The sequence below is a fragment of the Eumetopias jubatus genome, unplaced genomic scaffold (assembly GCF_037043125.1).
Source record: "Eumetopias jubatus isolate StellerSeaLion01/CBP00866 unplaced genomic scaffold, mEumJub1_p1.0 scaffold_9, whole genome shotgun sequence".
In the NCBI taxonomy this organism is placed as follows: domain Eukaryota; kingdom Metazoa; phylum Chordata; class Mammalia; order Carnivora; family Otariidae; genus Eumetopias; species Eumetopias jubatus.
The window spans coordinates 65555983-65579683 of record NW_028274815.1 but is presented as its reverse complement, the minus strand read 5'-3'; the positions used below and the strand labels follow the sequence as shown (position 1 = coordinate 65579683).

At 37.6% G+C, this 23701-nt stretch overlaps 1 protein-coding gene and 1 long non-coding RNA gene across 4 annotated transcripts in view; one reads left to right on the top strand and one right to left on the bottom strand.

Moving 5' to 3' along the window:
* The window catches only part of PPP4R3B (protein phosphatase 4 regulatory subunit 3B), a 62595-nt gene extending 41475 nt beyond the window's left edge, over window positions 1-21120 (bottom strand). The window contains exons 1-4 of one of the 2 annotated variants that reach the window (XM_028103888.2): window positions 20746-21120; window positions 19373-19428; window positions 9451-9549; window positions 320-943 (exon numbers count right to left, since the gene is read on the bottom strand). In XM_028103888.2, coding sequence (XP_027959689.1) covers window positions 320-943; window positions 9451-9549; window positions 19373-19428; window positions 20746-20887 — 921 coding nt within the window. In that variant the 5' untranslated portion in view covers window positions 20888-21120. The remainder of the gene's footprint in view (window positions 1-319; window positions 944-9450; window positions 9550-19372; window positions 19429-20745) is intronic. The other variant, XM_028103887.2, reaches the window with a different exon arrangement.
* Window positions 21121-21411: 291 nt separating this feature from the next.
* The window catches only part of LOC148163550 (uncharacterized), a 178127-nt gene continuing 175837 nt past the window's right edge, over window positions 21412-23701 (top strand). For both annotated transcript variants that reach the window (XR_015768955.1, XR_015768954.1), the window contains exon 1: window positions 21412-21589. This is a non-coding gene — a long non-coding RNA (uncharacterized LOC148163550). The remainder of the gene's footprint in view (window positions 21590-23701) is intronic.

Here is a 23701-nt window from a genome sequence, read left to right as displayed (position 1 = left end):
TGTACTTAATGCTATGAATTATATACTTAAAAATGGTTAAAATGATCAATTTTATGTCATATATATTTTGTAATTTTTCTAAAATATATGTAAAAATGAAGTTTAAAATAGCTCCATCACAGAACACTTAAAAATGTAAAAGATCACATTAAGAAATGATTCTCCTTCAAAAACCCATGAGATAAAGTCCTGTTTTCTATGCCTGACAGTATATTTAAAGTAAACAAAAGAAATCTTTCAAAAAGGAATTAATACCACCTCCAACTATTAAGGGAAGTAAGTATCTGAAAAAAATATAAGAACACCTTTGCTTACTCACCTGCAACATGCTGACTATCTCAACTTTGTTGAAGAAAATAAAAGACGTAAGAGTAGAAAGAAAATTCTCTTCAAAAACGGATGGCGTAGGCAAAATGATGTCCTGAATGTACTGTACCCTGTAAGTCTGATGTATTTTTTGCCTTAGTTCAGAGTCTGTTATTGGTATAACTTCCTTAAACTTTGCAGTTTTGGTCAAAAATTCTCTATGCCTTTTTGGCTGAGCCAAAGCAGGGTCATATTCAAGGCATCCCACAACATCCATGATACACTCATCAGAAAACATTACTTCAAACAGAGTTGCCTTATTTAGGAATAAGATTCCTCTAATAATTTCATACAAATGGTGTAAGCCTTCAGTGTTTTCTAGATTCTCACAAGCTTGGAATAGCTGCAGTAGTTTTTTAATATAGCCTTCATTTTCCAAGGCCAGAGCGAGCTTTTCCCTACGGATAGGTGAGGAGAGAACTGAGGTAACTAAGTCAGCAATCTCTTCAAGTTTATTGAGTTCACATGTGGGCAGGTCAATCAGATGACTGGTTTCAGGCATTTCTTCAAATCGTTCTTCTTCTGATTCATCAATGAGGTCCTGTGTGACTTCCACTGATGGATCCTTACCTTGAACCTAAAAACATCCAAGTACAGCTGGTTACCTTAAAATACAAAAGAATTCAAAATTTTGGAAATCAAATCACTGACCACTGAATTTAAGTAAAAATACCTTGCAAAGAAACAATATTAGCCACATAGCCATTGTTAGTTAGAAGTGAAGTCTAGAGGGGGAAAACATATCCAGTTTAGAGTCAATTACTTGAGTCTCAATTTCACCTCTAAATTTCCCAACTTATAACTCGAAGTTAACTCTGATCCCTGACAATGTGCACATTTAAGCTAATGTTACGTTGATTTATGTGATGTTATGTAATAACCATGTGCAGCTGTTTAGTAACTTCACTATTCCAACTAATTTTGAATTTTGCAGAAGGTTAACTCTTCTGTGGGTCCCCCGAAATACTATGTATGACTTTTTTTTTTTAAAGATTTTATTTATTTATTTAATTAACAGAGAGAGAGAGAGACAGAGAGAGAGGGAACACAAGCAGGGGGAGGGTCAGAGGGAGAAGCAGGCTTCCCGCCGAGCAGGGAGCCCGATGCGGGGCTCGATCCCAGAACCCTGAGATCATCACCTGAGCTGAAGGCAGTCGCTTAACCAACTGAGCCACCCAGGCGCCCCTCTATGTATGACTTTTAATGCACCATCACATTGGCCTGACAAAAACACTACTGTTTATTACTTTTATATATGTATAATATATATATCATATATCCATATATATGGCTATATTTATATTATATGTGTGTGTGTGTGCATATACATATATTTTAGAGGAGGCGGGGAAAGAGAGACAGAATATCTTAAGCAGGCTCCACGCCCAGCCTGGAGCCTGATGCAGGGCTGGATCTCACAAACCTGAGATCATGACCTGAGCTGAAATCAAGAGTCAGATGCTTAACCAACTAGCCACCCAGGCACCCCAAACGCTACTAAGTTTAAACCAAACTAAAACCCAACTCTTTGTATATTCAAGAGTGAGATTTCCTCAAATTACTTTTGAAATTCACTTTTGGACAAATAGTTGCTTTTGCTATGAGCCTAAAATTGCTCTAAAAAACAAAATATTCTTGGGGCGCCTGGGTTGCTCTGTCGGTTAAGTGTCTGCCTTTGGCTCAGGTCATGATCCTGGAGTTCCAGGACTGAGCCCTGCATCAGGCTCCCTCTGCCCCTCACATCCCGCTCTTGTGCTCTCTCTCTCAAATAAATAAAATCTTTAAAAAGATAAGAAAAAAACAAAGAATATTCTTTTAAAAACTAGCATTCATTTAACATCTGTGATAAAGCCTCCAAGTTATAACATCTACAAAACATAATAAATAAAAAACTGCTTTATGATTCATGTTGACAGCTCAAGAAAAGCATGGCTACCTTTTAACAAGTTTTCTATGATTTCTATAATGACTAACATAAAAACTTTATTCTTTATAAATTTTTTCTAATTCCTAACACAAGAGTGCAATTATCCTTTCACTTCAAAATATCCAAATATCCTGAGATGAAAAAGCTCCAGAAATTTCCAAATCCACCAAAACAACATGAAAAAAGACTTAAGAGCTTAGAGAAAGTAGACAGATATACTGGTGCACATAAGATAATTTTTCTCCTAGAGTACTTTTACTTCTGAGTCCTCAACAGAGTAGCTGGGTTTAGGGAGACTGACACATAAATATAAGAGGGTGAGTAACAAGGTCGTTAAGAGCAGTTCAGATAAAATACTATGGAAATTCAGACGAAGGGAAATTCCTTCCAGCTCTTGGGGGCACAGGGGGCGGTGAGGAGAGACTATAAGGAAGAAATCATAAAAGCAGTGGCATTTGAGATCTTCAAAGAGGCCTTTGGACTTTCAAAGATGGGTAAGATTCAGATGGGGATAAAGGCATGCAAAGTGCAAAGGGAATAGTAGAGGCAGAGAATGGAAATGTGTGACATGCATACAGCTAATGGCAACATAATCGGAAATGTGGACTAAAGCCAGATTATGGAAAGTCAAGCTAGAACACTTGAGTTATTGTTCAGGGAAGTGAATGTGCAGCACTGTCCTTTAGAAAGTCAACCTGGCATCAGTTGTATGGGATAAATTTGAGAATATAGATAAATTAGGGTGTTATTCCAAAGTCCACATGAACAACTGAATTTGGATAGTGATGGTGGGACAGATAGGGACAGGTACAAAAGAGAGGAGGAACCACAAATGACCCTATAGTTTTAAATCTGTCATTAGGAAGATTATGGCTCCTTTAATAAAAACTAAGAGTGTGGGAGAGGAATGGTTAGTAAAAGTTCAGTTCTATTAAGTTTAAGGTGTTTGAATACCTAGCTGGCAACTAAATCTGTTGCTACTTTCCTACTCAGGAAAAAGAGAACAGAAGATAGAAATTTGGTATTAGGGTAACACTTAAAGCCAGAAGACTCTGACAGTAACCAGAGAAACAGAAATAGAGTATGAAGTGGGGAAGGAAGACGAAGAAGAATCATAGGTTATAAAGAAAGAAGAAGAAATCAGAGGAGGGGTGCCTGGCTGGCTCAGTCTATGGAGTGTGCAACTCTTGATCTTGGAGTTGTGAACTCGAGCCCCAGGTTGGGTGTAGAGATTACTTAAAAGTAAATTCTTTAACTTACACTTCAAATGAATATAGTTTATGTATGTCTCAGAATAAAAGCACAGCTACAGAAGCATTTCCTAGGTTATAGTATGTTTACTTCTGTGTTATCCAGTACCACCCTTACAAGCTTCCTGGACTCTCTCCTAAATCTAACACTCACTGATATGATCTGTTGATCCCACATAAACCCAAGTGACTGTCTGGATGTCAATAATGCTGTTCATCAAGTATTTCTGGTTCTTTCCCTTTTGTGGCACAAGTTCTTTGTTTCCATGAAATCATATGTAGCTGTGTGATTTGTTCTGGCCAAAGAAACGTGAGCAAAAGTGCCATGTGTAACTTCTGGAAGAACTTTTAAAAGCCAAGGCTCTGATTTGCTACCTTTCATTTTCACACTGCAATGATCTTGGAAGTATTAAAATGAATTCTCTATTTCAACCTGGGTCCCTGAGTGGATCTGATAACCACAGCCCCTTCCTGTCCAACTCTGTCCCTCATTGGTCAAATAGCATTAAGGAAAAACAAACTTTTGTTGTGATAAGCCACTGAGATTTTAGGATTTTGTTACTATAACACAATTTGACCTTAACATTCTCCCTTCTGTGGCACGAGTCAGAACCAACAGTGGCACGAGTCCGTTAACTAACTGTGCTGAGTGTGTTCACAAAAAATTTACACTATCAGTAGAGTTCTCAACAAAAATTTCTTTTCCACACTTCTAGCTTACTTCCTTTACAGCTGTTGCTTTAACTTTTTCCCGTTTGTCAAACACTATTACTTTCCCCTTTAAATTTCAGGAAAATCTTTCCTTTGAAAAAAGAGACCACTGGTATTCAACATATTCCAATATCCAACACCCTTCTCCATCTCACAACTTACTTTCACTCATTTCCATCATCTCTTTCAAAGAAAATGTCTCTACCTTCCCATTTTCTGAGGTTAATGCTTCCAAACGTACTTTTGACTTTATGCTTTCTAAAAGCTATATATACAGAAATTATCTTAGCTCTTTTTATAACTTCTTCCTCTTCCACACATAAAAGAATCGGACTAAAGCCAAAAAATTTATAAGGGACCTTGAACAGGGACCCCACATCGTTGGTGCATTAAGCACTAATGATGGCCAAGGTGGATATCAGCAGAATTATATCCTAGACTCTAGGGAAACAGTTCAGAGAGACGTAGGTAGAGCCGCATGACTGGTTGCACCTTAGTGTGGCCTTCTGGGGCTTTCCCACATGCCATGCCCGATCTTCTCCCTCCTTCCCCGTCACGGCTGCCCTTCACCCATTTGCAATACACAGGCATACATCTCCCCTGTTCTAAATCTTACAGTGGTGCCTTGCCCTGCCAAAGGGACAATTCAAAATATGGTATAATGTTGAGAAAGTGAAGGACTCTAATGACTAAGTAATAAATCTTTATCTAAGATAAAAAATTATTCACTATTATTCACCATTCTCCTTAAGAAATTTATTGTTCTCTGAACTGTTACACTTTTCAGAGTTTTACTATCTCATTATAAGGAGTTAAGAAGTGACTGAGTAATATGATTTTTGTTGAAATTAAAGTTGTTTTTTCAAAGGCCAGCAAGGGCTTCTCAGAAATGGAAAGTAAGACAACGTATGGTTCTGTGGAATACCAGGCAGTTGTGAGGAGCAAAAAACTAAATCTATATTCAGCAACATGCATAGATTTAAAAAGTACAGTACACGGGGCACCTGGGTGGCTCAGTTGGTTAAGCATCTACCTTCGGCTCAGGTCATGATCTCAGGGTCCTGGGATCGAGCCCCATGTCAGGCTCCCTGCTCAGCAGGGCGTCTGCTTCTCCCTTTCCCTCCATCCTGCTCATGCTCTCTTGCTCTTTAAAATTAATAAAATCTCAAAAAAAAAAAAAGTACAGTACTCAGTTGTTTAGTAAAAAATTAAACTTCCTGGACCAGCAGAGTGGCCAAATCTAGCACCCGTTCCAAAGGTGGAAAAATGTGAGTAAAGATCATTGACAAATGGGAAGAAATAGTAACCAAGGGCAAAGGAATGAATAAATGGGTAAAGCTACAAGAGAAATCTGATATTAACACGAGTGCCTCAAGAAAGGATCGGAGCAAGAGATGATATTCTCTTAGCTCAACTGTATCAGGTGCCTGGAAGGGTAAAAGCCATATGTTTGCCAAGATCACCTATTCTTGGGACTTGACAAGGTCGAATGGAGGCCTGTAAATAAACCTGATGAACTGAAACAATTGTTAATAACTGTTAACGATTCCAGTAATGTGCCAGACTCCTACTTTTCAGGTCTCATCTATTACCATACTGCAACATGGCATAATACTAGCATTGTTGCTCCAACTACCTTAGGTACATAAGCGTCATAATATTAATATAACATTAATGCTGGGAAACGGAGTTAAAGCCTCCTCAACATCAATGCTCAAAGAAAATGACTGGCAGGAGGAAGAAATGGATTTTGTTAACTGTCAGTTAACTTCTATGCTAAACACTTCTGTACAAGTTTATCATTAAGGTACAAACTGCAACAGATCAAGGAGAAAAATGAGTAATCAGTATAAAATATAAAAAGTAAATCATGGCTTTATCAAACAGATTAGTTGTTTCTTTAAATATATCCCTACCCCAGAATGGCTCCTTCAAATATCAGGCATATTCATATTGATATTTGCTCTGTCATATAAATGCTATGCTAAATATAGATGCTTAGACAAATATAATCATTGTGCTGTGAGAGTCTTGGCAATGGGCCAACGGGTGGCCTTTGCAGTCAAGGATTAGTCTTGCCTGAAGAAAGATTTGGCTTTTGCCTAGCTCTTGAGAGGTAACCTCTAAGCACTTTTAATATCCTGTCTGATATGAGTGTTTTCTGTTTACCTGGGAGCCCTGGGCTATGCCAGACATTCTTTGTGTGGGTAACTAGGTGGTTTATAGTGGAGGTCTTGGGCCATGCAGTATCAGCTCAACCTGTGGAGGTGCTGGAAACTAGTCAGCCACAGAGCAGTCAGCCTGCTTATAGGACTAACACCCAATGAAAATACTGGACACAAAGGTTGGGGTAAGCTTCTCTGGTCAGCAATATTATGTGCAGGTTGCAACACAACACTGCTGGAATTAGTGCTGTCTGCTTAAGTATCCTGAGAAAGAAAACTGGAAGCTCGTGCCTGGAACCCTCCTAGACTTTGACCTATGTGCCTTTTCCCACTGGTAATTTTAATCTGTATTATTTCATTGTAATAAACTTTAACAATGAATCTAACAGCTTTGTGGAGCTTTGTGAGTCTTCCTAGTGAATTAGTGAACCTGACAGTGGTTGTGGGAACTCCTGAACTGCATGAGTGAAAACAGTAAAACAAATTTCAGCAAAACTTTCTAGGACAAATGCACCAACTCTTCAAGAATCTATGTATATCCAGGAACTAATATTAAACAGTACATGCTGATGTCTGGGAAGGGACTAGGCATAATGTAATATGCTGATCACTGGAAAATATTATCCACCATATAAATATATGTTCTAGCAGAAATGAATTCCAACATCCTAGTTCTAAGAAAGATGTTTATCTTCTGTCTTATTCATTCATTCTTTAAATAGGTACTGAGTACACACACATGTGCCAGTTGCCATGCTGGTATATCAGAGGAGGGAGAACACAAAATAAAACATCACTTTTCAGGAACTTATAATAAAAAAGGTTAATCTTTATATACTATTAATATTCTGAACAGCTTTTAAACCCACATTATAGAAAAGTAATCTTTCCCTCTTTTATTTTTAAAGTTTTATATCTTTCAGTATGCTTTCATTATTTTCATGGACCAGTTTTTTCCCCTCATTTTGTAGATGAACCCATGCATGATTCTGAATCAAGAACAGAGCAGCAAATACTTGTGAACTGCATGTGTCTGAATCTGCAATAGAGGTCATTTTTAAGTCTTACATCTCACTTTATAGAAAACTTTGCAAACATAAAATTCAATCTCAATCTGTGGAGAGCACACAAGGAAAAAAAAGGGTAAGTATTAGGACTTTCCCATCATCACCACCCATAGGTTTAAAGACACGCAAAACACAAAGGCAAAATAATAACAAAATAATTTGGATTATATTCTTAGGTATATTTTACAAATTAAAGCAAAATCATATTTACCAGTGTTTTCACCTGTTCATCAATGGAAATTCTTCTATTTAATCGTGTATACTAATAATGCTCCATTAATACCTGATACATACATAGTAAGATATGAGGTGGAAAGAAACAAACCATCTACTTCCAGTTCAGATTTGTGACCTAGAGCCAGCCATTAAATAAGCTTTATATAGAATGAGAAGGTTCATACTTTCTTGCACTGTGTGGCACTGTTACTGGGAGGACTATGGAAAAAAATTACTGTGGTCAGATACATTAAAACTAACTCAAGAACCTTCAGTGATCAGAATCACTATAAAGAAAAGCTGATAGAAGAGAAAATGACAACAGTAAAAAACACTAGAACAGAATATTACACTAGGCAACTGCTGAAACAGTGATTCCATTTACAGAAAATAATAGTTAAAATGTTACGATTAATTTAAAATTCCAGTTAGCAGCTGTCACAGACTATATTTGCCTAAGGAGACATAACTACTAAATGTAATATGGTATACTGAATGGAATCCTGGAACAGAAAAAGGACACTAGGTTTTAAACTGAGGAACTCTGGGGCGCCTTGGTGGCTCAATCGGTGGCTCAATTGGTTAAAGCAACTGACTCTTGATTTCAGCTCAGGTCATGATCTCAGGGTCATGACCTCAGAGTTTTAAGATCAAGCCTTGAGTTAGGCTCTGTGCTGGGCATGGAGCCTGCTTAAGACTCTCTCTCTCCCTCTGCCCCTGCTACACTCAATTGCACGCTCGCTCTCTCTCTAAAAAAATAAGTACGTAAAATAAACCAAGGAAATCTGAATAAAATATAGCCTTTAGCTAATAATAATGTATGAATAATAATAATGAATAGTAATAATAATATATTGAATATTAACTCATCAATTATGACCACTGTATCCTACTAATTTAAGAAACTATTAACAGGAGAAACTGGAGGAGAAGGTGTTAGGGAGGGAAGTGCACAGGAACTCTCTCTGTATTTTCTGCTCATATTTTCTATAAATCTGAACTTCTAAAATAAAAACTTCTCTTTTAAAGACTTATTTGAGAGAGAGAGAGCGCGCGTGCGCACAAGTGTGCGAAAGAGCATGGGGTGGGGGTAGAGGGAGAGGGAGAAGCAGGCTCCTCGCTGAGCAGGGAGCCCGAAGCGGGGCTTGATCCCAAGACCCCAGGGTCATGATCTGAGCCGAAAGCAGATGCTTAACTAAATGCGTCACCTAGGCGCCCCTAAAATAAAAACTTTATTAAAAAAGTACCAGGGAAGCCTGGGTGGCACAGTGGGTTGAGCATCTGACTCTTGGTTTTAGCTTAGGTCGTGATCTCGGGGTCGTGGGATTGAGTCCAATGTTGGGCTCCATGTGGAGGCTGCTTGAGAGTCTCTCTCCCTCTACTCCTCCCGCCTGTGTGTGTGCTTTCTCTCTCTAAAAATAAATAAATCTTGAAAAAAAAAAAGTTCCAGTTACCTGAGAGTTACCACCTTTTATAAGTTCTTTCAGAATTGAAGTCATGAGCACTTTTGATCATTAGTGTCTGGCACACAGTATTCATAAACATCAGGCAAACAGGTGACCAAATATTAAAGAAAAACCTCAGACTTAGAACATAATTATTTACTGACCTTTTATTAAGTATGAATATATGCTATCAAAATCTAAAGTGATAAAACACATTCTCTCTCCACATTCTAATACATATCTTTCAGGTAAAAAGAAAAAATATCAAGAATGCAAACTTAAATATTATTAAAAAAACCTTACCTGACAAATTTTTTCCCAAATTTCATCGCAGCCAGCTTTTTCCTGAAAACTTAGAGCCAGATCATAGTTCTCAGCTTCCGACCAAACAATTAATGTATCCTGTTTAAAAATAAAGATTTTTACATCATCATACTAGAAAAGGTAGAAAAGAAATAACTACGAAGTGTAAGTACAAATCAAGACGAGAGGAAACAGTATAGTGGTGACAAATGCCCTCTGATGTGTGCAATTAGTGTACACTCAACTGACATCATGTAGCTGTATTTTGTTATCCTTTGAAGCTTAGTAATATACTGGCAATGGAATTGTTTGGGTACTAAAATGACACTGAGAATTTTCTAAAACAAAAAAAAATATTAAAACAGGGTAGCAGGCTCTGGCTCATGTTACTACGATAATGTAGTCCAACCATTCTTGGCCAAGCAGTAATGTAGACTTTTTTTTTTTTTTAAGATTTTATTTATTTATTTGACAGAGAGAGAGAGAGAGAGCACGAGAGCAGGAACACAAGCAGGGGGAGTGGAAGAGGGAGAAGCAGGCTTCCCGCCGAGCAGGGAGCCCGATATGGAACTCGATCCCAGGACCCCGGGATCATGACCCGAGCCAAAGGCAGACGCCTAACGACTGAGCCACCCAGGCACCCAGTAATGTAGACATTTTAATCCTCTACTGCCTCTCTCCTGAATCTGGGAAAGCCTTGAGTATATGAAAGAATTCAAAACAATGATGAAATGAAGATACTCTAGCTCTAAGTATTATCAACAGCACCTATTTCAGCACCTATTTTAGTTTGTAGAAAAATTAAGAACCCCAGGGTTTAGGTGTTTTTCTACTAATGTCCTTAATTGTATCCCTACCAAGAAGTCAGTTAAGCTTTTAGGAAAAAGTTGTCAACCCCTTTATTAAAAACTAGAGTTTGGGTTTAAATTAAAACATAGACACATCTAAACACAAAAATCATTATGCAACACTCAAATGAAATGGCCAATTTTTAAAGGATATATAACAATGAAAGTTTAACACAGTTAAAACTTTTTCAGAAAATATACATTAAATATACATTTAAAAAAATATACGAGTTTATATCCTAATTACCAAATATATAATCTACAAAAATACCTTATATATTAGTTAATAATTGTTCATCTAATACTTCTAAATATTATGACTTGATGTTAAAAAATATAATACTAAAAGTGAGCCTCAGATTAACAAAGTCTTCAAAATGAAAACACTTCGATACTGATAGCTCTAATCTGTAAATGAAAAATATCCTTCAATTAACCCAGGCCTCAGATTAATACTTATTTGCTGTTTAATCAGGTAAGAACAATACCTGGAAAGCTGTGTTCTCCCTTTCCTCTGGCTGTGCTCCTTGGAAGGAAAATTTGCCACCACGTATTCTAAATTTTATCAGGTCACTCTTTTCATTTAAAAACTTTCCGTGGGGCGCCTGGGTGACTCAGTCGGTTGGGCGTTTGCCTTCGACTCGTCTCATGATCTTGGGGTCCTGGGATCGAGCCCTGCATCAGGCTCCCTGCTCAGCAGGAAACCTGCTTCTCCCTCTGCCTCTCCCCCCACTTGCTCGCTCTCTCTCTGAAATGAATACATAAAAATCTTTAAAAAAAAAATTCTACACTTTCTAGCTGTGTAACAAAGGAAAATATATTTCACCTTTAAATAAATAAATAAAAAAACTTTCCATGGCTCCCACCATATACAGAAAAGGTTTTGAAATCTTTAAAAACACCCAGCAGAAAGGGTGTGGGGGGATGGGTTAGCCTGGTGATGGATATTAAAGAGGGCACGTTCTGCGTGGAGCACTGGGTGTTATACACAAACAATGAATCACAGAACACTACATCAAAAACTAATGATGTAATGTACGGTGATTAACATAACAATAAAAAATTTAAAGAAAAAAAAAGTATGTTGTCTTCAAAAAAAACAAAACAACCCAGCAGCACTTTTTACAAACAAAATTTTACTTAGAATTTTCATGTAAAAAAAAAAAAGATAAAGACAGAGCTCCTCTGGTTAAAGGTCTAGGAAACACACTCAGGTTCATGTACTTTACTCGAGTCAACTTCTTAGAGCTCTCCTTGAAACAGCTTCATAAACAGTGATCTCCAATACTCTATTTGTATGTCTCAAATTACTTATACATTATATTCAGGAATATAGTATTAGTACAGCAATACTCTATAAAACACACACTAAAATGAGATAAAAAGCCTTAAAGATAAAACAAGCAACATTTTAAAATATTTGAACTGTTATGGCTCCATACCATTATTAGTTAGCATTTTAAGACCCAAGATATATTTAGGGCACAGTACACCCACAAATGACAGTAGATACAAATCCATATTTAATGTCATCCTTTTAATAATTCTGAATTTTGGGGGAAAAGCAACTTCTTGTGAGATCTATTTTTTTTTAAAGATTATATTTATTTATTTGAGAGAGAGCGCACAAACAGGGGAGAGAGGCAGAGGGAGAGGGAGAAGCAGGCTCCCTGCCAAACAGAGAGCCCAACACAGGGCTCGATCCCAGGACCCTGAAATCCTGACCCAAGCCGAAGGCAGATGCCCAACTGACTGAGCCGCCCAGGCGCCCTTGTGAGATCTATTTTATCATTATTTCTGCATTATTACTTGGCTGACAGATTAACTGGGAGTATAAATGTCAGTTTTACCATTATCATGTTCATTTGCATTTACATTATTTTTTTTAGGCCTTTTTATGGCATGCATTCATTTTGTTAGGGTTACAGATTAAATTGGAAAATATCTGTAAATATTAATCTGCACATGCAGGCTACCGTAATTCACAGTAGTTAGGGAACACTTTTCATGGAAGTGTTACTCTTAAAATACCATGTCTGTGTTTTTTTTTTTTTTTTTACTTCTGACCACCTGCTTATTAAATATTAGCAAGAGTCAATTTCTTCTTTTGATTAAAATATCTAAGCAGGTTTCTTCTCAAATCTCAATGCTTTGTACTGTGCATTCCAATTTGGAGATCACTAGTACAACAGGATGAAATCCAGAATACTTTATCCAGGCACCCAAGGCCCTTTCCAATTTGGTTCCAATCTATCTTCCGAGCAAAAGTCCAGGGAAGCAATGAAGTCTGACTTAAGGTAACTGAGTCCCCTTCTTCATCATTTTCTTGTTTGTTTCTTCTTGTTTCTTCTTAAAGTCTTCTCCCTAAGCCAGGCAAAACCCCAGAAACTAAATGGGATTTATATTTAGAATCCTTTTTCAATGTAAACAGGATTGACCTTGGGTGATGGTTAAATATACAAATTCCCATCCTTCTCCCCTGGAGTGAAGGCCCCAAGACCTTATTTTTAACAAGGGTCTCAGATAATTCTTTCGATAAGTCAAATTTGAAAACATCATTTAAGTCTTATCTCTGGTTGGTTAATAGAGGATAGGAAACTGCCCATCAGAGCAGGCATCTTCCAGCTCTATGAAATCTACTCAAAAAGGGTTACAAATCCTATCCTTTCTTCCTCCCCTCCCTGGAAACCTACAATCTCAGTCAAAAAATAACCATAAGAAGTACTTCTTTTAACTGCTTATTCCAAAGATCACAGTAAAAGCTCCTAGGTAAGAAAGCACAAAGCTTGCACAAGAATATTTAAAACAAAATAAAAAGTGTCAAATGGCAGGGTTTCCTACATACCCCAAAGTCAAGCTCAGTTTTAGTAGTAATGTCCATTTTCAACGGCTGTGTTCTTTGTATTGTATTTTTTGCTCATTTGTGCATGGCACACACATCTTTGGGACATTATTAATGCCTGTTTAAACTAAGAGAAGCTTAAGAGTTTTCCTCTACCAACTAAACATTTAATCACCACTATGTCCCCATGGAAATCAGATTTAAAATGAGCCTGCAGGGAGAATAGAAAAAGTCAGTTATATTTGCTCTGGTCTTTTAAAAAAATAAGAAAGGTGATTAAATCTAATGCCAGGATGGAAGTTAAGACATGAGCTGGAGAGGCTTGACAATTTAGCTTTTACTGAATCAGATTTTCACAATGTAGTTTTATTATGAGAAATGGTCATTTCTGATATTAAATATTAAAAATACACTCTTGAGGTGAATACTGTTTAAATCAAAGGTTCTTACTCACGGTCTAAATCACACCTTAGAATTGTATCTAAAACTTGGTGCTTTTGGGGTGCCTGGGTGGCTCAGTCGTTAGGCGGCTACCTTTGGCTCAGGTCATGATCCCAGCGTCCTGGGATCGAGCCCTGCATTGGGCTCCCTGCTCGGCTGGAAGCCTGCTTCTCCCTCTCCCACTTCCCCCTGCTTGTGTTCCCTCTCGCGGTCTCTCTCTCTGTCAAATAAATAAAATCTTAAAAATAAATAACTTGGTGCTTTTAACATCTTTTCTATGGAAAGGGTCTCTTCAGTTTTTACAGTATACTCACAAAGGCACCTGTGACACATTTGTCTAACAAACCAATGGATTACCAGTTTCAGTTTTCCTCTCCAGTATATTAACATGAATAAAATCCACTCATGAAATATCTGAGATCCTACTGCTTGTCAAATCAACCCTATCTTTGCCCCAATTGCTGATGAAATTGAAGAGCCAAAGTTTTTCAAAAGGAATACTTATTTTTTTAAAGGGAAAATAGAAATATCAGATTTGTAGACTTCAATTTACAGATTCAAAATCAATATAGAAGTCTGAAAATGAGTGCGATTAACCAGACATATTATGCAACATCTAGCTCTCCTAATGGGTAGCTGACCTAAACTTTTTTTGAGATGGATTTTTAAAATATAGTATGGTATAACATATAGTCCAAGACAGACCTGATGATATTGCTAAAAACAATAATACCTTCCTAAAATCCACATATATTTGGATATAATGAGAATAACCCCAGACTAGAATTAGGACCTGAGCACCACTCAGTTTCACTGTCCACTATTTCTGACTCAGCAAAGTATTTAACCTCTTAGATTTTTCTTTCCTCATTGGAAAAGAGGACTATGATGAAATTATGACTATAGTTCTTACTGAGCTTATGTGTCACATACCATGCTAAAGCATTTTTTATACATTAATTCACAACTATCACATGATGTAGGTAGTATCATCATTTAAAAGGTAAGGCTTAGGGGCACCTGGGTGTCTCAGCTGGTTAAGCGACTGCCTTCGGCTCAGGTCATGATCCCAGGGTCCTGGGATAGAGCCCCGCATCAGGCTCCCTGCTCGGCGGGGAGTCTGCTTCTCCCTCACTCTCTCTGCCTGCCTCTCTGCCTCCTTGTGCTATCTCTCTATCACATAAATAAGTAAAATTTTTTAAAAAATAAAATAAAAAAATAAATAAAAGGTAAAGTTCCGAGAAAATTAGCTCAGGAAAATTTGAAATAATGAAATAAAAAAACTCAAGAGTACTCAGCTCTAAATCCATGTCCGTGCTACTATGCCCTATAAAAAATGTAAACAATTCTAAAAGAACACAAAGTTCTCAACAACTTTCTTCCCAACCTCCTGCCCAGAGGCATTCCATTTATCTTGGTATCTGTCTGGACCCCTATTTAAAAGCCCTCTCTATCTGATTTCCAAGTATTCCTCCTCAGTCCCATTCCAAAAGATACCTCTTAGTCCCATTCCAGAACAACCACCCAGAACATACCTCTACCCATTACTGCCCAATCTTTCCAATCTAATAATTCATGTCCTCCACTCATGCTCCTGATCTGTTATTTTAACTCAGCATTCAAAACTTTCACCTCTATCTTTATCTTGGCAAATGTTCTTCTAGCTAAAACCTAGAATAGTCTAAATCTTACCTTTGAAGGGTATGAAGAGCAAATTCATTGACTGACACTCCTTTCCTTACCAAAATTCTGTTCTCCCTTGGTTTCAAGACATGTTTTCCTGATTCTCTACTCTTTCCAATTGCTTATTTTTCCTCTTGACTGCATCTTCTTCCTGATTACCAAATACCTAACCCAGCAGCATGTCCTGTCAATTCTATCTTCTATACATATATCTTAAATCCATCCACCTCTATCTCCACTGACATCACCCTAACCCGATTCAACATTATATCTTCTTGGATTAGGCTGTTATCTTTCAGTTACTCTTCCAGTTATTGCCTCTCTTCAATTCCACACACTGATGTTACTAGTTTGGATCATGTCATTCCTCTGCTGAAAATTTTCATAAGCTTTCAACTGCACTTTAAAAATCTAAACCTGGCCCCAACTCAAAACACTACTAGTGACCCTTGATTCCTTCTCTTTCATATTTAATCATTCACCAAATCTTCCAGCACTTTCTTGCTAATATACTAGAGCTCGGTTTCTTCTTTACAATTCCATTTGCTACACTGGAACAGACTTTCATTTTCCTGCATCTGAATTATAGTAAAAGGTCTTGCTACCTAAAGCTCTTATTTCCCTCTCCACCTCCAATTCATTATTCATGACATTGCCATACTTGCTTCCTAAACACAGTATCACTTTCATCATGTTAGGCCCCTCCTCAAGAATCTAGAATAGCTCCCTTTTGTTTAGTAAACCAAGCTCACAAATAAGAAACCTCTGCTGCCAAGAGCCTTAATAACTTTAGTGTCAGGTGTACTATTTCCTTCTCTATCACAATTCCTTCAACAGGCACCACCAGGGAGAGTGAAATTTATATAGATTTATATAAAGCTATTTTATTCCACAGACTTGGGATAGTAGAAATTAAGGAAGAGATTAATTTTCTACTATCCCAAGTCTGTGGAATAAAATAGCTTTATATAAATTTTGTGTTGGCACATACCTACTATAAAATCTCAGTCAAGAAACTTGACCTTTCTGTGCCTTAACTGCCTCATCTGTGAAATGCTTTCATGGGCTTTCAATAAGGACTGGGTTAAAACCCTTTATCAGATATTTTATTACTGTTATGTAATTGTTTCACCTGTTATGTCTTGTCTCCCAATAAAACAAAGGACGGGGACTTCCTTATACTTCTCTCCTAAACCCAATTAACACAAATTATATTAAAATTGTATTAAATATAAGGGGTTTACATCCCTATGACTCTTTTGATTTAGTCCAGGATCAGTAGGATGGAATCTAAATAACTTAAAATTTTGACATGTATCAGACACTATTTCATGGTCCACTGTATCATCACTCTCTTCTCTTCCCAATGTGTTTAAATGCTTAACAAGTTTATTGGCTCTTTTAAGTTTATCTTCTTCCCGTTAACTTCAGTACTGCCCACAGTACTGAAGCAAGAAAGTGTTGTGAATCAATGATGACCTATCAATACGGGGTCATTTGACATTCAACTCAACTCATTCTAACTTATTTTGAGTCCATAATTCAGAACTTGGCTCATTTTAGAACCGTAATGTTAAAAAAGAACGCTAAATAGTCCGCTTTGAATTTATTCAGTGTATTTTGTAGCAAAATATCCTATAAACTATGAGCATCTCATTCACTCAAGTCTTTTTAAAATTAAAAACCCACTAATGATCAATATATTTCATATAAATTTTGGAAATGGCTATTTTCTGGACTAATATACTGAATAACTTAAACAATGACATTTAAAAAGGTAATTCTAATGAACACAGAAAACTATCAATGTGTTTGGAAATCCCAATTTTTATAATCTGGTAAAATTGCAAATTAACAAGATTATGGTGAAAAAAATGAAAAAACCATATCCATAACAAAGAAACTAAGTTTAACAGAATCCCTAAATTACTCTTTGATTCTATTAGAAAAGTGCACTCAATTTAAACAAAAATAAAGAAAATAAAACAAGTGACCCCATTTACACATTTTTCAATCTTAGATACAAAGCCTTTTCATATTATTCTCAGTGCCAGAGTTCTCTTCTAGTTTAATGTTATTTGGTAAAGGTAATTCAATTAGAAAAACTACTTAAAAATCCTAATAGTATATCATGAAACATGACTAATTACAGAAAACATTTTTCCCAATAGCATAAAATTTTAAAAATAAGTACTTTTTTTCTCCAATACTTTAGTTTTCTATCAGAGTAATATTACACAGAAAGACATGTTCCAAGGTTTCTAATGAAACATCGTGTATTTTTGGACTAATGTTGGAGGGCTACTCTATGTACAAACCTCCACCATATGTGATCTTTCCAATAGTAACAACAGTTAAAGAATCTTATATACACTCTGAGAAGAATCCATTATAATTAATTTGTAGGGAGTCACATTTAAGAACACAGTTTCTGAGAATTTTATATTTACGTGGATGGGGGGAAAAAAGAGATTACAAAACAGTATTTCCTTCCCCACAAAAAAGGAGGCCAATGACAACAACAAAAAAAACAAAAGTAGCTACCTAGTAAAATTCCATGCAAAGACAGAGAATAACCATCTGCTTAGCTGACTTAGAAATTAAATTTACTTAAATGTCTCAGGTATAGGAAACATTTTTCAAGTGTTCAATACAGGACAAATGTTTAAATTGATTCTCCATCAAAGATAAACAGTATTTTCTAAGCAGAAGGAAAAAAAACTATTAATTGAATATTGAAAATTTAAATATTTCAAAGAAATGATTAAGAACGTATTGCATACACAAAACAATTGTTTAACAGTAAGACTTTTACTAATAACGAGCTGTGCAACAGACATAATTTCATTCCCCCAATTGTGAAGTATTTATTTCTGGGCATCCAAATTTTCATTGACCTTGAAGAAAGTAGGTATTGATGATGTAAATATAATCCTAATATAATTTATCTTTTCCTTCAAAAATCTCTGCCATATTCACTTTACACACCACACACATGCACACGAAATAATCCCAATGTCTAACAATAGGTGTATATCATACAGAAGAATACTATACAGTTTAAAAAAAAACTAAATCAACATTGTTAACATCAACAAATCTTCCAATTAACTGTTGGGTGAAAAATGAAAGTTCAGAGTACACGTAAGAGCATGAGATCAACCATGTAAAGTTTAAAAACACACAAAAAACTACATATTATTTATGGATACATAGATATGCAAAAAAGGTATATAAACATGTACAGAAATAATACATCAACTTCAGAATAATGGTTACCTATAGGGAGGATGGAGAATGGATAGAATGAGATGGGCACAAAGGGGGCTTTAACTCTATCCACAATGTTCAACGTTACAAAGATTAGAAACAAACATGGTATAATGTTAACATTGTTAAATTTGGTGGTGTTACACAGACACACATTTTCTATACTTTTCAATTTTGAAATCTTTCATAATAAAAATGAAAACATTCACAGAAGAAAAGGTTGAATCACTGCTGCCATTTCCAGGTTAAGTAACTGGGCACACTGAAACACAACACAGGTTTTCTTTTCCCAAATAAGACAGTAAATATTAACAGAAAACATTACATGACTGGCAATGTACACTTTTTATAAAGTATCCACTGATTTAAAATATACAACAATTAAAGAACAGGATTTAAATGCTTCTACCTCAAAAATTCTACCTTTGCTTTCATCAAAGGATCGAATTTCACACCACAAACAGGCTCTCCTTGCTTTAAAGAGTACCCCTTTGAATATTCTTTTATGTCATTTCCCTTAAATGTGATTGAGAATAAAAGGCTTATTAGTATACAGGGTATAAGATATCTGGCTATCTGTAGTTTAAGAAAGACTAATGAATACTCTGTATTCTAACATAAACTAACAGTGGCTCAATTCAAAGATAATAAATTACTGCCAGTACAAAAACTTTCACTTTTTAGTTTGAAACTTTTGACCTACAGGAAAAAACAGAATGTGTAACTCTGTTTACCAAACATGTTTTTTCTTGTCAGGAAAGCTTTCCCATGTTTGTCAGATTAATACTTCCTTGATCACAGATGAAGTCTTTCAAATTAAAGATAAACAACTACTTGCCTGTTGTTTCTGATATGCAGTGTTTGGATTTATCTTTGATTCCAAGAGTAGTGATCCTGAAAGATAAAAAATAGTATTTGTAAATTTCAATTCATAAAATTCTGAATAAAATATCTGAATATTAATTTAAAAAAACAAACTTGTTCTCCTTCCCTAGCTAGACATGTGAAGTAATCAAATGTATTCTGATTCACGTTTTTCTCTTCAGATTTGGGCTTCATACAGAACACACCATCTTATCCCCCATATACTCTTAAAGGAAAAAAAAAATCCACCTAAGATCAACATTCAGACCCAAAATATAAGGAGACTAGATGTCCATTAAAATTTTATTGAAATGAAAATTTTAAGGTCTAAATGACTACTTGAAGCCAAGCTCTTTTTAACAAAGTTATTTTATTGCATTTCCAGTTTAACAAAACAAATTACAAAGGACCACAACAGGAATCTAAGTACTTAGTACACAAATTACAGAACTGCATTTATCCTTTTCTCCTTAACATAATGAAGGACACTTCATATAGAAATAAATGTCCGTAACTATTTAAAAGGGAAAGTGCAAGAGTACAAAATACAAGAATAAATCTAAGATTGTTATTTTTCTATTATCTGCACATAATTGCTCAAATCGAGGCGTTCAGATTACAGTGAGAAAGGTTTTAATTATGCTCTACATTTTATAATTTAAAAATTCTTCACACATGACTCGTACAATAAACCAACGGATACAAGTTTACAATCTGTTCTGGTGTCCTAACTTGTTTAAGTTGTAAAGTACCCACTTCTTCATGGCAACCTCTACAAAGGCAGCCTGGGGGGATCCCAGACTATAGATATGCTTGTGCGTGCACGTATCGTGGCAACAGTCTGCAATAACCACAGGAAAAGGTACCTTTTGGTTTTCCCCAGCACCTGTCGCCTGGGGCAAAAGGGGCTGGTTAGTAAAATGGGTTAAAAAAAAAAACCCACTCAGAAAGTGAAGTTTCACTAAGCTTTTTCAACAGACATATAATGGATAAGAAAACAAAAAATAAAGGGAGGGGGAGGGTCAGCTCCCTAGGACGAGAAGAAAACTACTCCTGTCTCTCATTACTCCTCCGTTCGCACTTCTCTCTCCCATTTCAAAGGCGAGACTGGAGAGGAAGGAGTCAAATCCTTAATAGGGATAGGAGGCGGGGGAACAGAATCAACGTTTGACTGAGGGTAAATCCGGACAAAGTAGTTTGTTTTTACCGTACTGAAGTACAGGCACAAAACCAAAGCGCTGTCCCAAGATGTGGCAGTAACAGTACCCGGCCCAGGGCCTAAACACCAGGGCTATGCCCAAACCGGAGGCACTGATTGTCCCCTATGCTATGTTCCAATAACCTTACCGTCGGACTCAGCCCGAACGAGCAGCGACATCCCCTTGAGCTCCTCCACATAAGTGGAGGAGACATGCCCGGTGCCTCGGTCGTCCCATTGACGGTCTTCGTTGAGGGTATAGACCTTCACTCGCCGCCGCGTATCCGACATGGTGGCTGCTGTCCCCACCGCCTCGGCCGCCGCCTCCTCGCTCACCTCGTCCGCGCCCCTCACTCTTGAGAGACGGTTGCGGCGGTGGCGGCAGCGGCGGCGGCGGCTCCGGAGAGGCCCGAGTTCACCATGGCTCCCAAGGTTCAGTCGCGGTAAGGGGCAACAAGAGTCACCGAGACCCCTCCGCCCGGAGTCCCGGTCACCTCTCACTTCACCCCCGCACACACCCACCCTCCCCTCCCTTTGCCCCCCAGAGCTCGCTCTCCCGCCGCCGCCGCCGCCGTAACTACTACAGCTCCGCCATCTTGTAACCCGATTCTCTCTGCCTTTCTCTTCCTCCTCCAGCAGGCTCGCACGGGCTGTCCTAGCAGGGGCTACGGCGGCCGACGAGCCCAATGCGCGGCGCCTCTGCTTTTCGCACGCGCTTCCCCAGCCGGCAGTGTTCGGTGTTCTCGCGAGGCGGGGTACTGGACCTATGTGGGAGGGTCTAAGAGCGACTTCCTCTTTTCTCGGTCCCGCCTGCTGGCGCGGGATCTCCGCCGGGTGGTCGGTTCTCGCGAGTTCCCTGTCCCGTCTGGTGCCGCGAGATTCCTTTCTGAGGCGGCAGGTCTTCGATCTTCCTTTGAGTGGTTGCTGGCTGCCCCTGGGGTGTGACGAGCCGTGGGACCCAGCTCTGAGGAAAAAGTAAAGCATACCTGGGAGGTACGCATCCTTGGACGGGACTAAGCCTGAGCAAAAAGGAAGGAAATGTGCTCGCACTCCTTAATGGAAGCTGACCGTGTCAGCCTATGGGAGAAAAATACCTTAAAATTCTTGCCGTGAATACGTAGGAACTTTGAGCCCTGTAAGTTCCGGGGACCCGAAACCCACTAAAACTCGTTGTAGAATCTGTTAAACATCTCAGGAAGTGTTCTATGGACCACCAGGCGATTGTAATGTTGTACATTAGTGTGTTGACAAATTCCTATTTCCCGCCAAAGCGTATCACTGTTAGGCGTTTGGTAGCTGGCAATTGAAAAGCATACTGTCCACCTCAGGAAATGCAGTGCTCTTTCCGTGTTTGTAACCTCGGAAAATAAGTCTTAAGAGAAGTTAAGGGAAATGGAGGGGACCTACCTGCTTAACATATCTAAGAGCATTGTTTTGATATTTTTGAGTTTCTCTTACGAGCATTTTTTGCGTTATCTATCGGGAGGTCTTCTGCGCTGAATAAGCGAAGGAGGAATTCTCTGGACATTCACGTTGTCAAACATCACATTAATCGTCAAACATTGCCCGGTGGATACCAGTCATGTGCTGGGCAGTCGTTTATTTCAGTGCTCGTTCGTTCTTGATAGAATATGTTTTTAAAGACATTCTCAGCTTGTTCTGTCGTCAGTTCTTTCCACTCATTAGTCTGAAAGGTGAAAACAGACGCGATGCACACGTTGACCCTGCAGCGCATCTTGGGGGTTGTAGTCATTACTTATCAGGGGTTTCGTCAAAACGTGCTTTTGTTTTGACCAGATCGTATGTGTGCACACCCTTCGGCGATGCACTAAAAACGTGAGACGTCTTACATAGAACAGGCGCCTGATAAAAAATAAATTATAATTTCAAAATCTGGATACATCGCATTTTTAAAAAAATCTATAGAGGACCTCAGAAAAGGTACTTGAATTAGGTAGTTATATGTAATAATAGGGCCCATTAATTGCCGTGATTGATGTGGACAAATGCATTTTGAGCCCAGAGAAAATGACCTTTCTGTTTTGGGTCAGAAAAAGCTTCACAGAATAAGTTTGGAACTGGTGTTAGAGGATCCCTAAGTGGGAGTTTGCACTTTGGCTTGGGAAGGTGTTCAAGGCTGAGGGGACAGGGTGAACAAAGTCATAATATGTTGCTGGCCTAAAAGAACTTACAGGTAAGTTACATATAACTTAAAGGAATGAAAACTATACAGAAGTCACTTTAACACCGTATGTGTTGAGGTTAATGTCCTACAAATAGAACTAACTCTGGACAAAATTGTGAAATAAGAGTTATTTCCTGCATTTACTCAATCATTCAAATATTTGTTGAGCATAAACTATGTGTTAGATACTGTTCTATATGGTGAATAAAAAGAAAAGGCCCCTCTTCTCATGGAGCTTACATTCTAGTATAGGAAGACAATAAACAAATACATGCCAGATACTGATAAATATTAATACCAAAAAATAAAAGTAGCAAAAGGTTAGTGAGCTTGGGAAAGGTAATGGTGTCATTGAGGAAGGCCTCTGAGGGAGGCAGGCAGCCATACATGTCCCCAAGGGAAGAGAGCATGAGAAAACAGAAAAGCAAATACAAAGCCATGTGGCTGTAGTGAGAGGGATAATAAGGAAACCAGTGTCTTTAAACCTATATATAATGGAATACTATACATATTGTTGTACATATGTACCCTAGTATATTTAAACCATCTCCTATTTATGTATATATGTGTCATTTCCAGTAGTTTCCAACCTAAAATAATAAATGATTTACCAAAATTATTTCATGTGTTCCAATTTACTTGATGTTAAGTTCCTAGAGTAGGGTTTTTCAACGTTAGCACCACTAACATTTTGGGCTGGATAATTCTTTGTTGTGAGAGATTGTTCTGTGCTAAACAAGATTTTAGCAGCATCCCTTATTTTTACCCACCAGATGCCAGTAGTATTGCACCCTCTCTTCCAGCTGTGACAGCTCAAACTATCTACCATCATTGCCAATGTCCCTGGAAGACATGTTATATTTTTTAATTCTTGAGGGTTTAAAAAAATATCCTGTTAATCTCTACAGGGTAAACTGGGC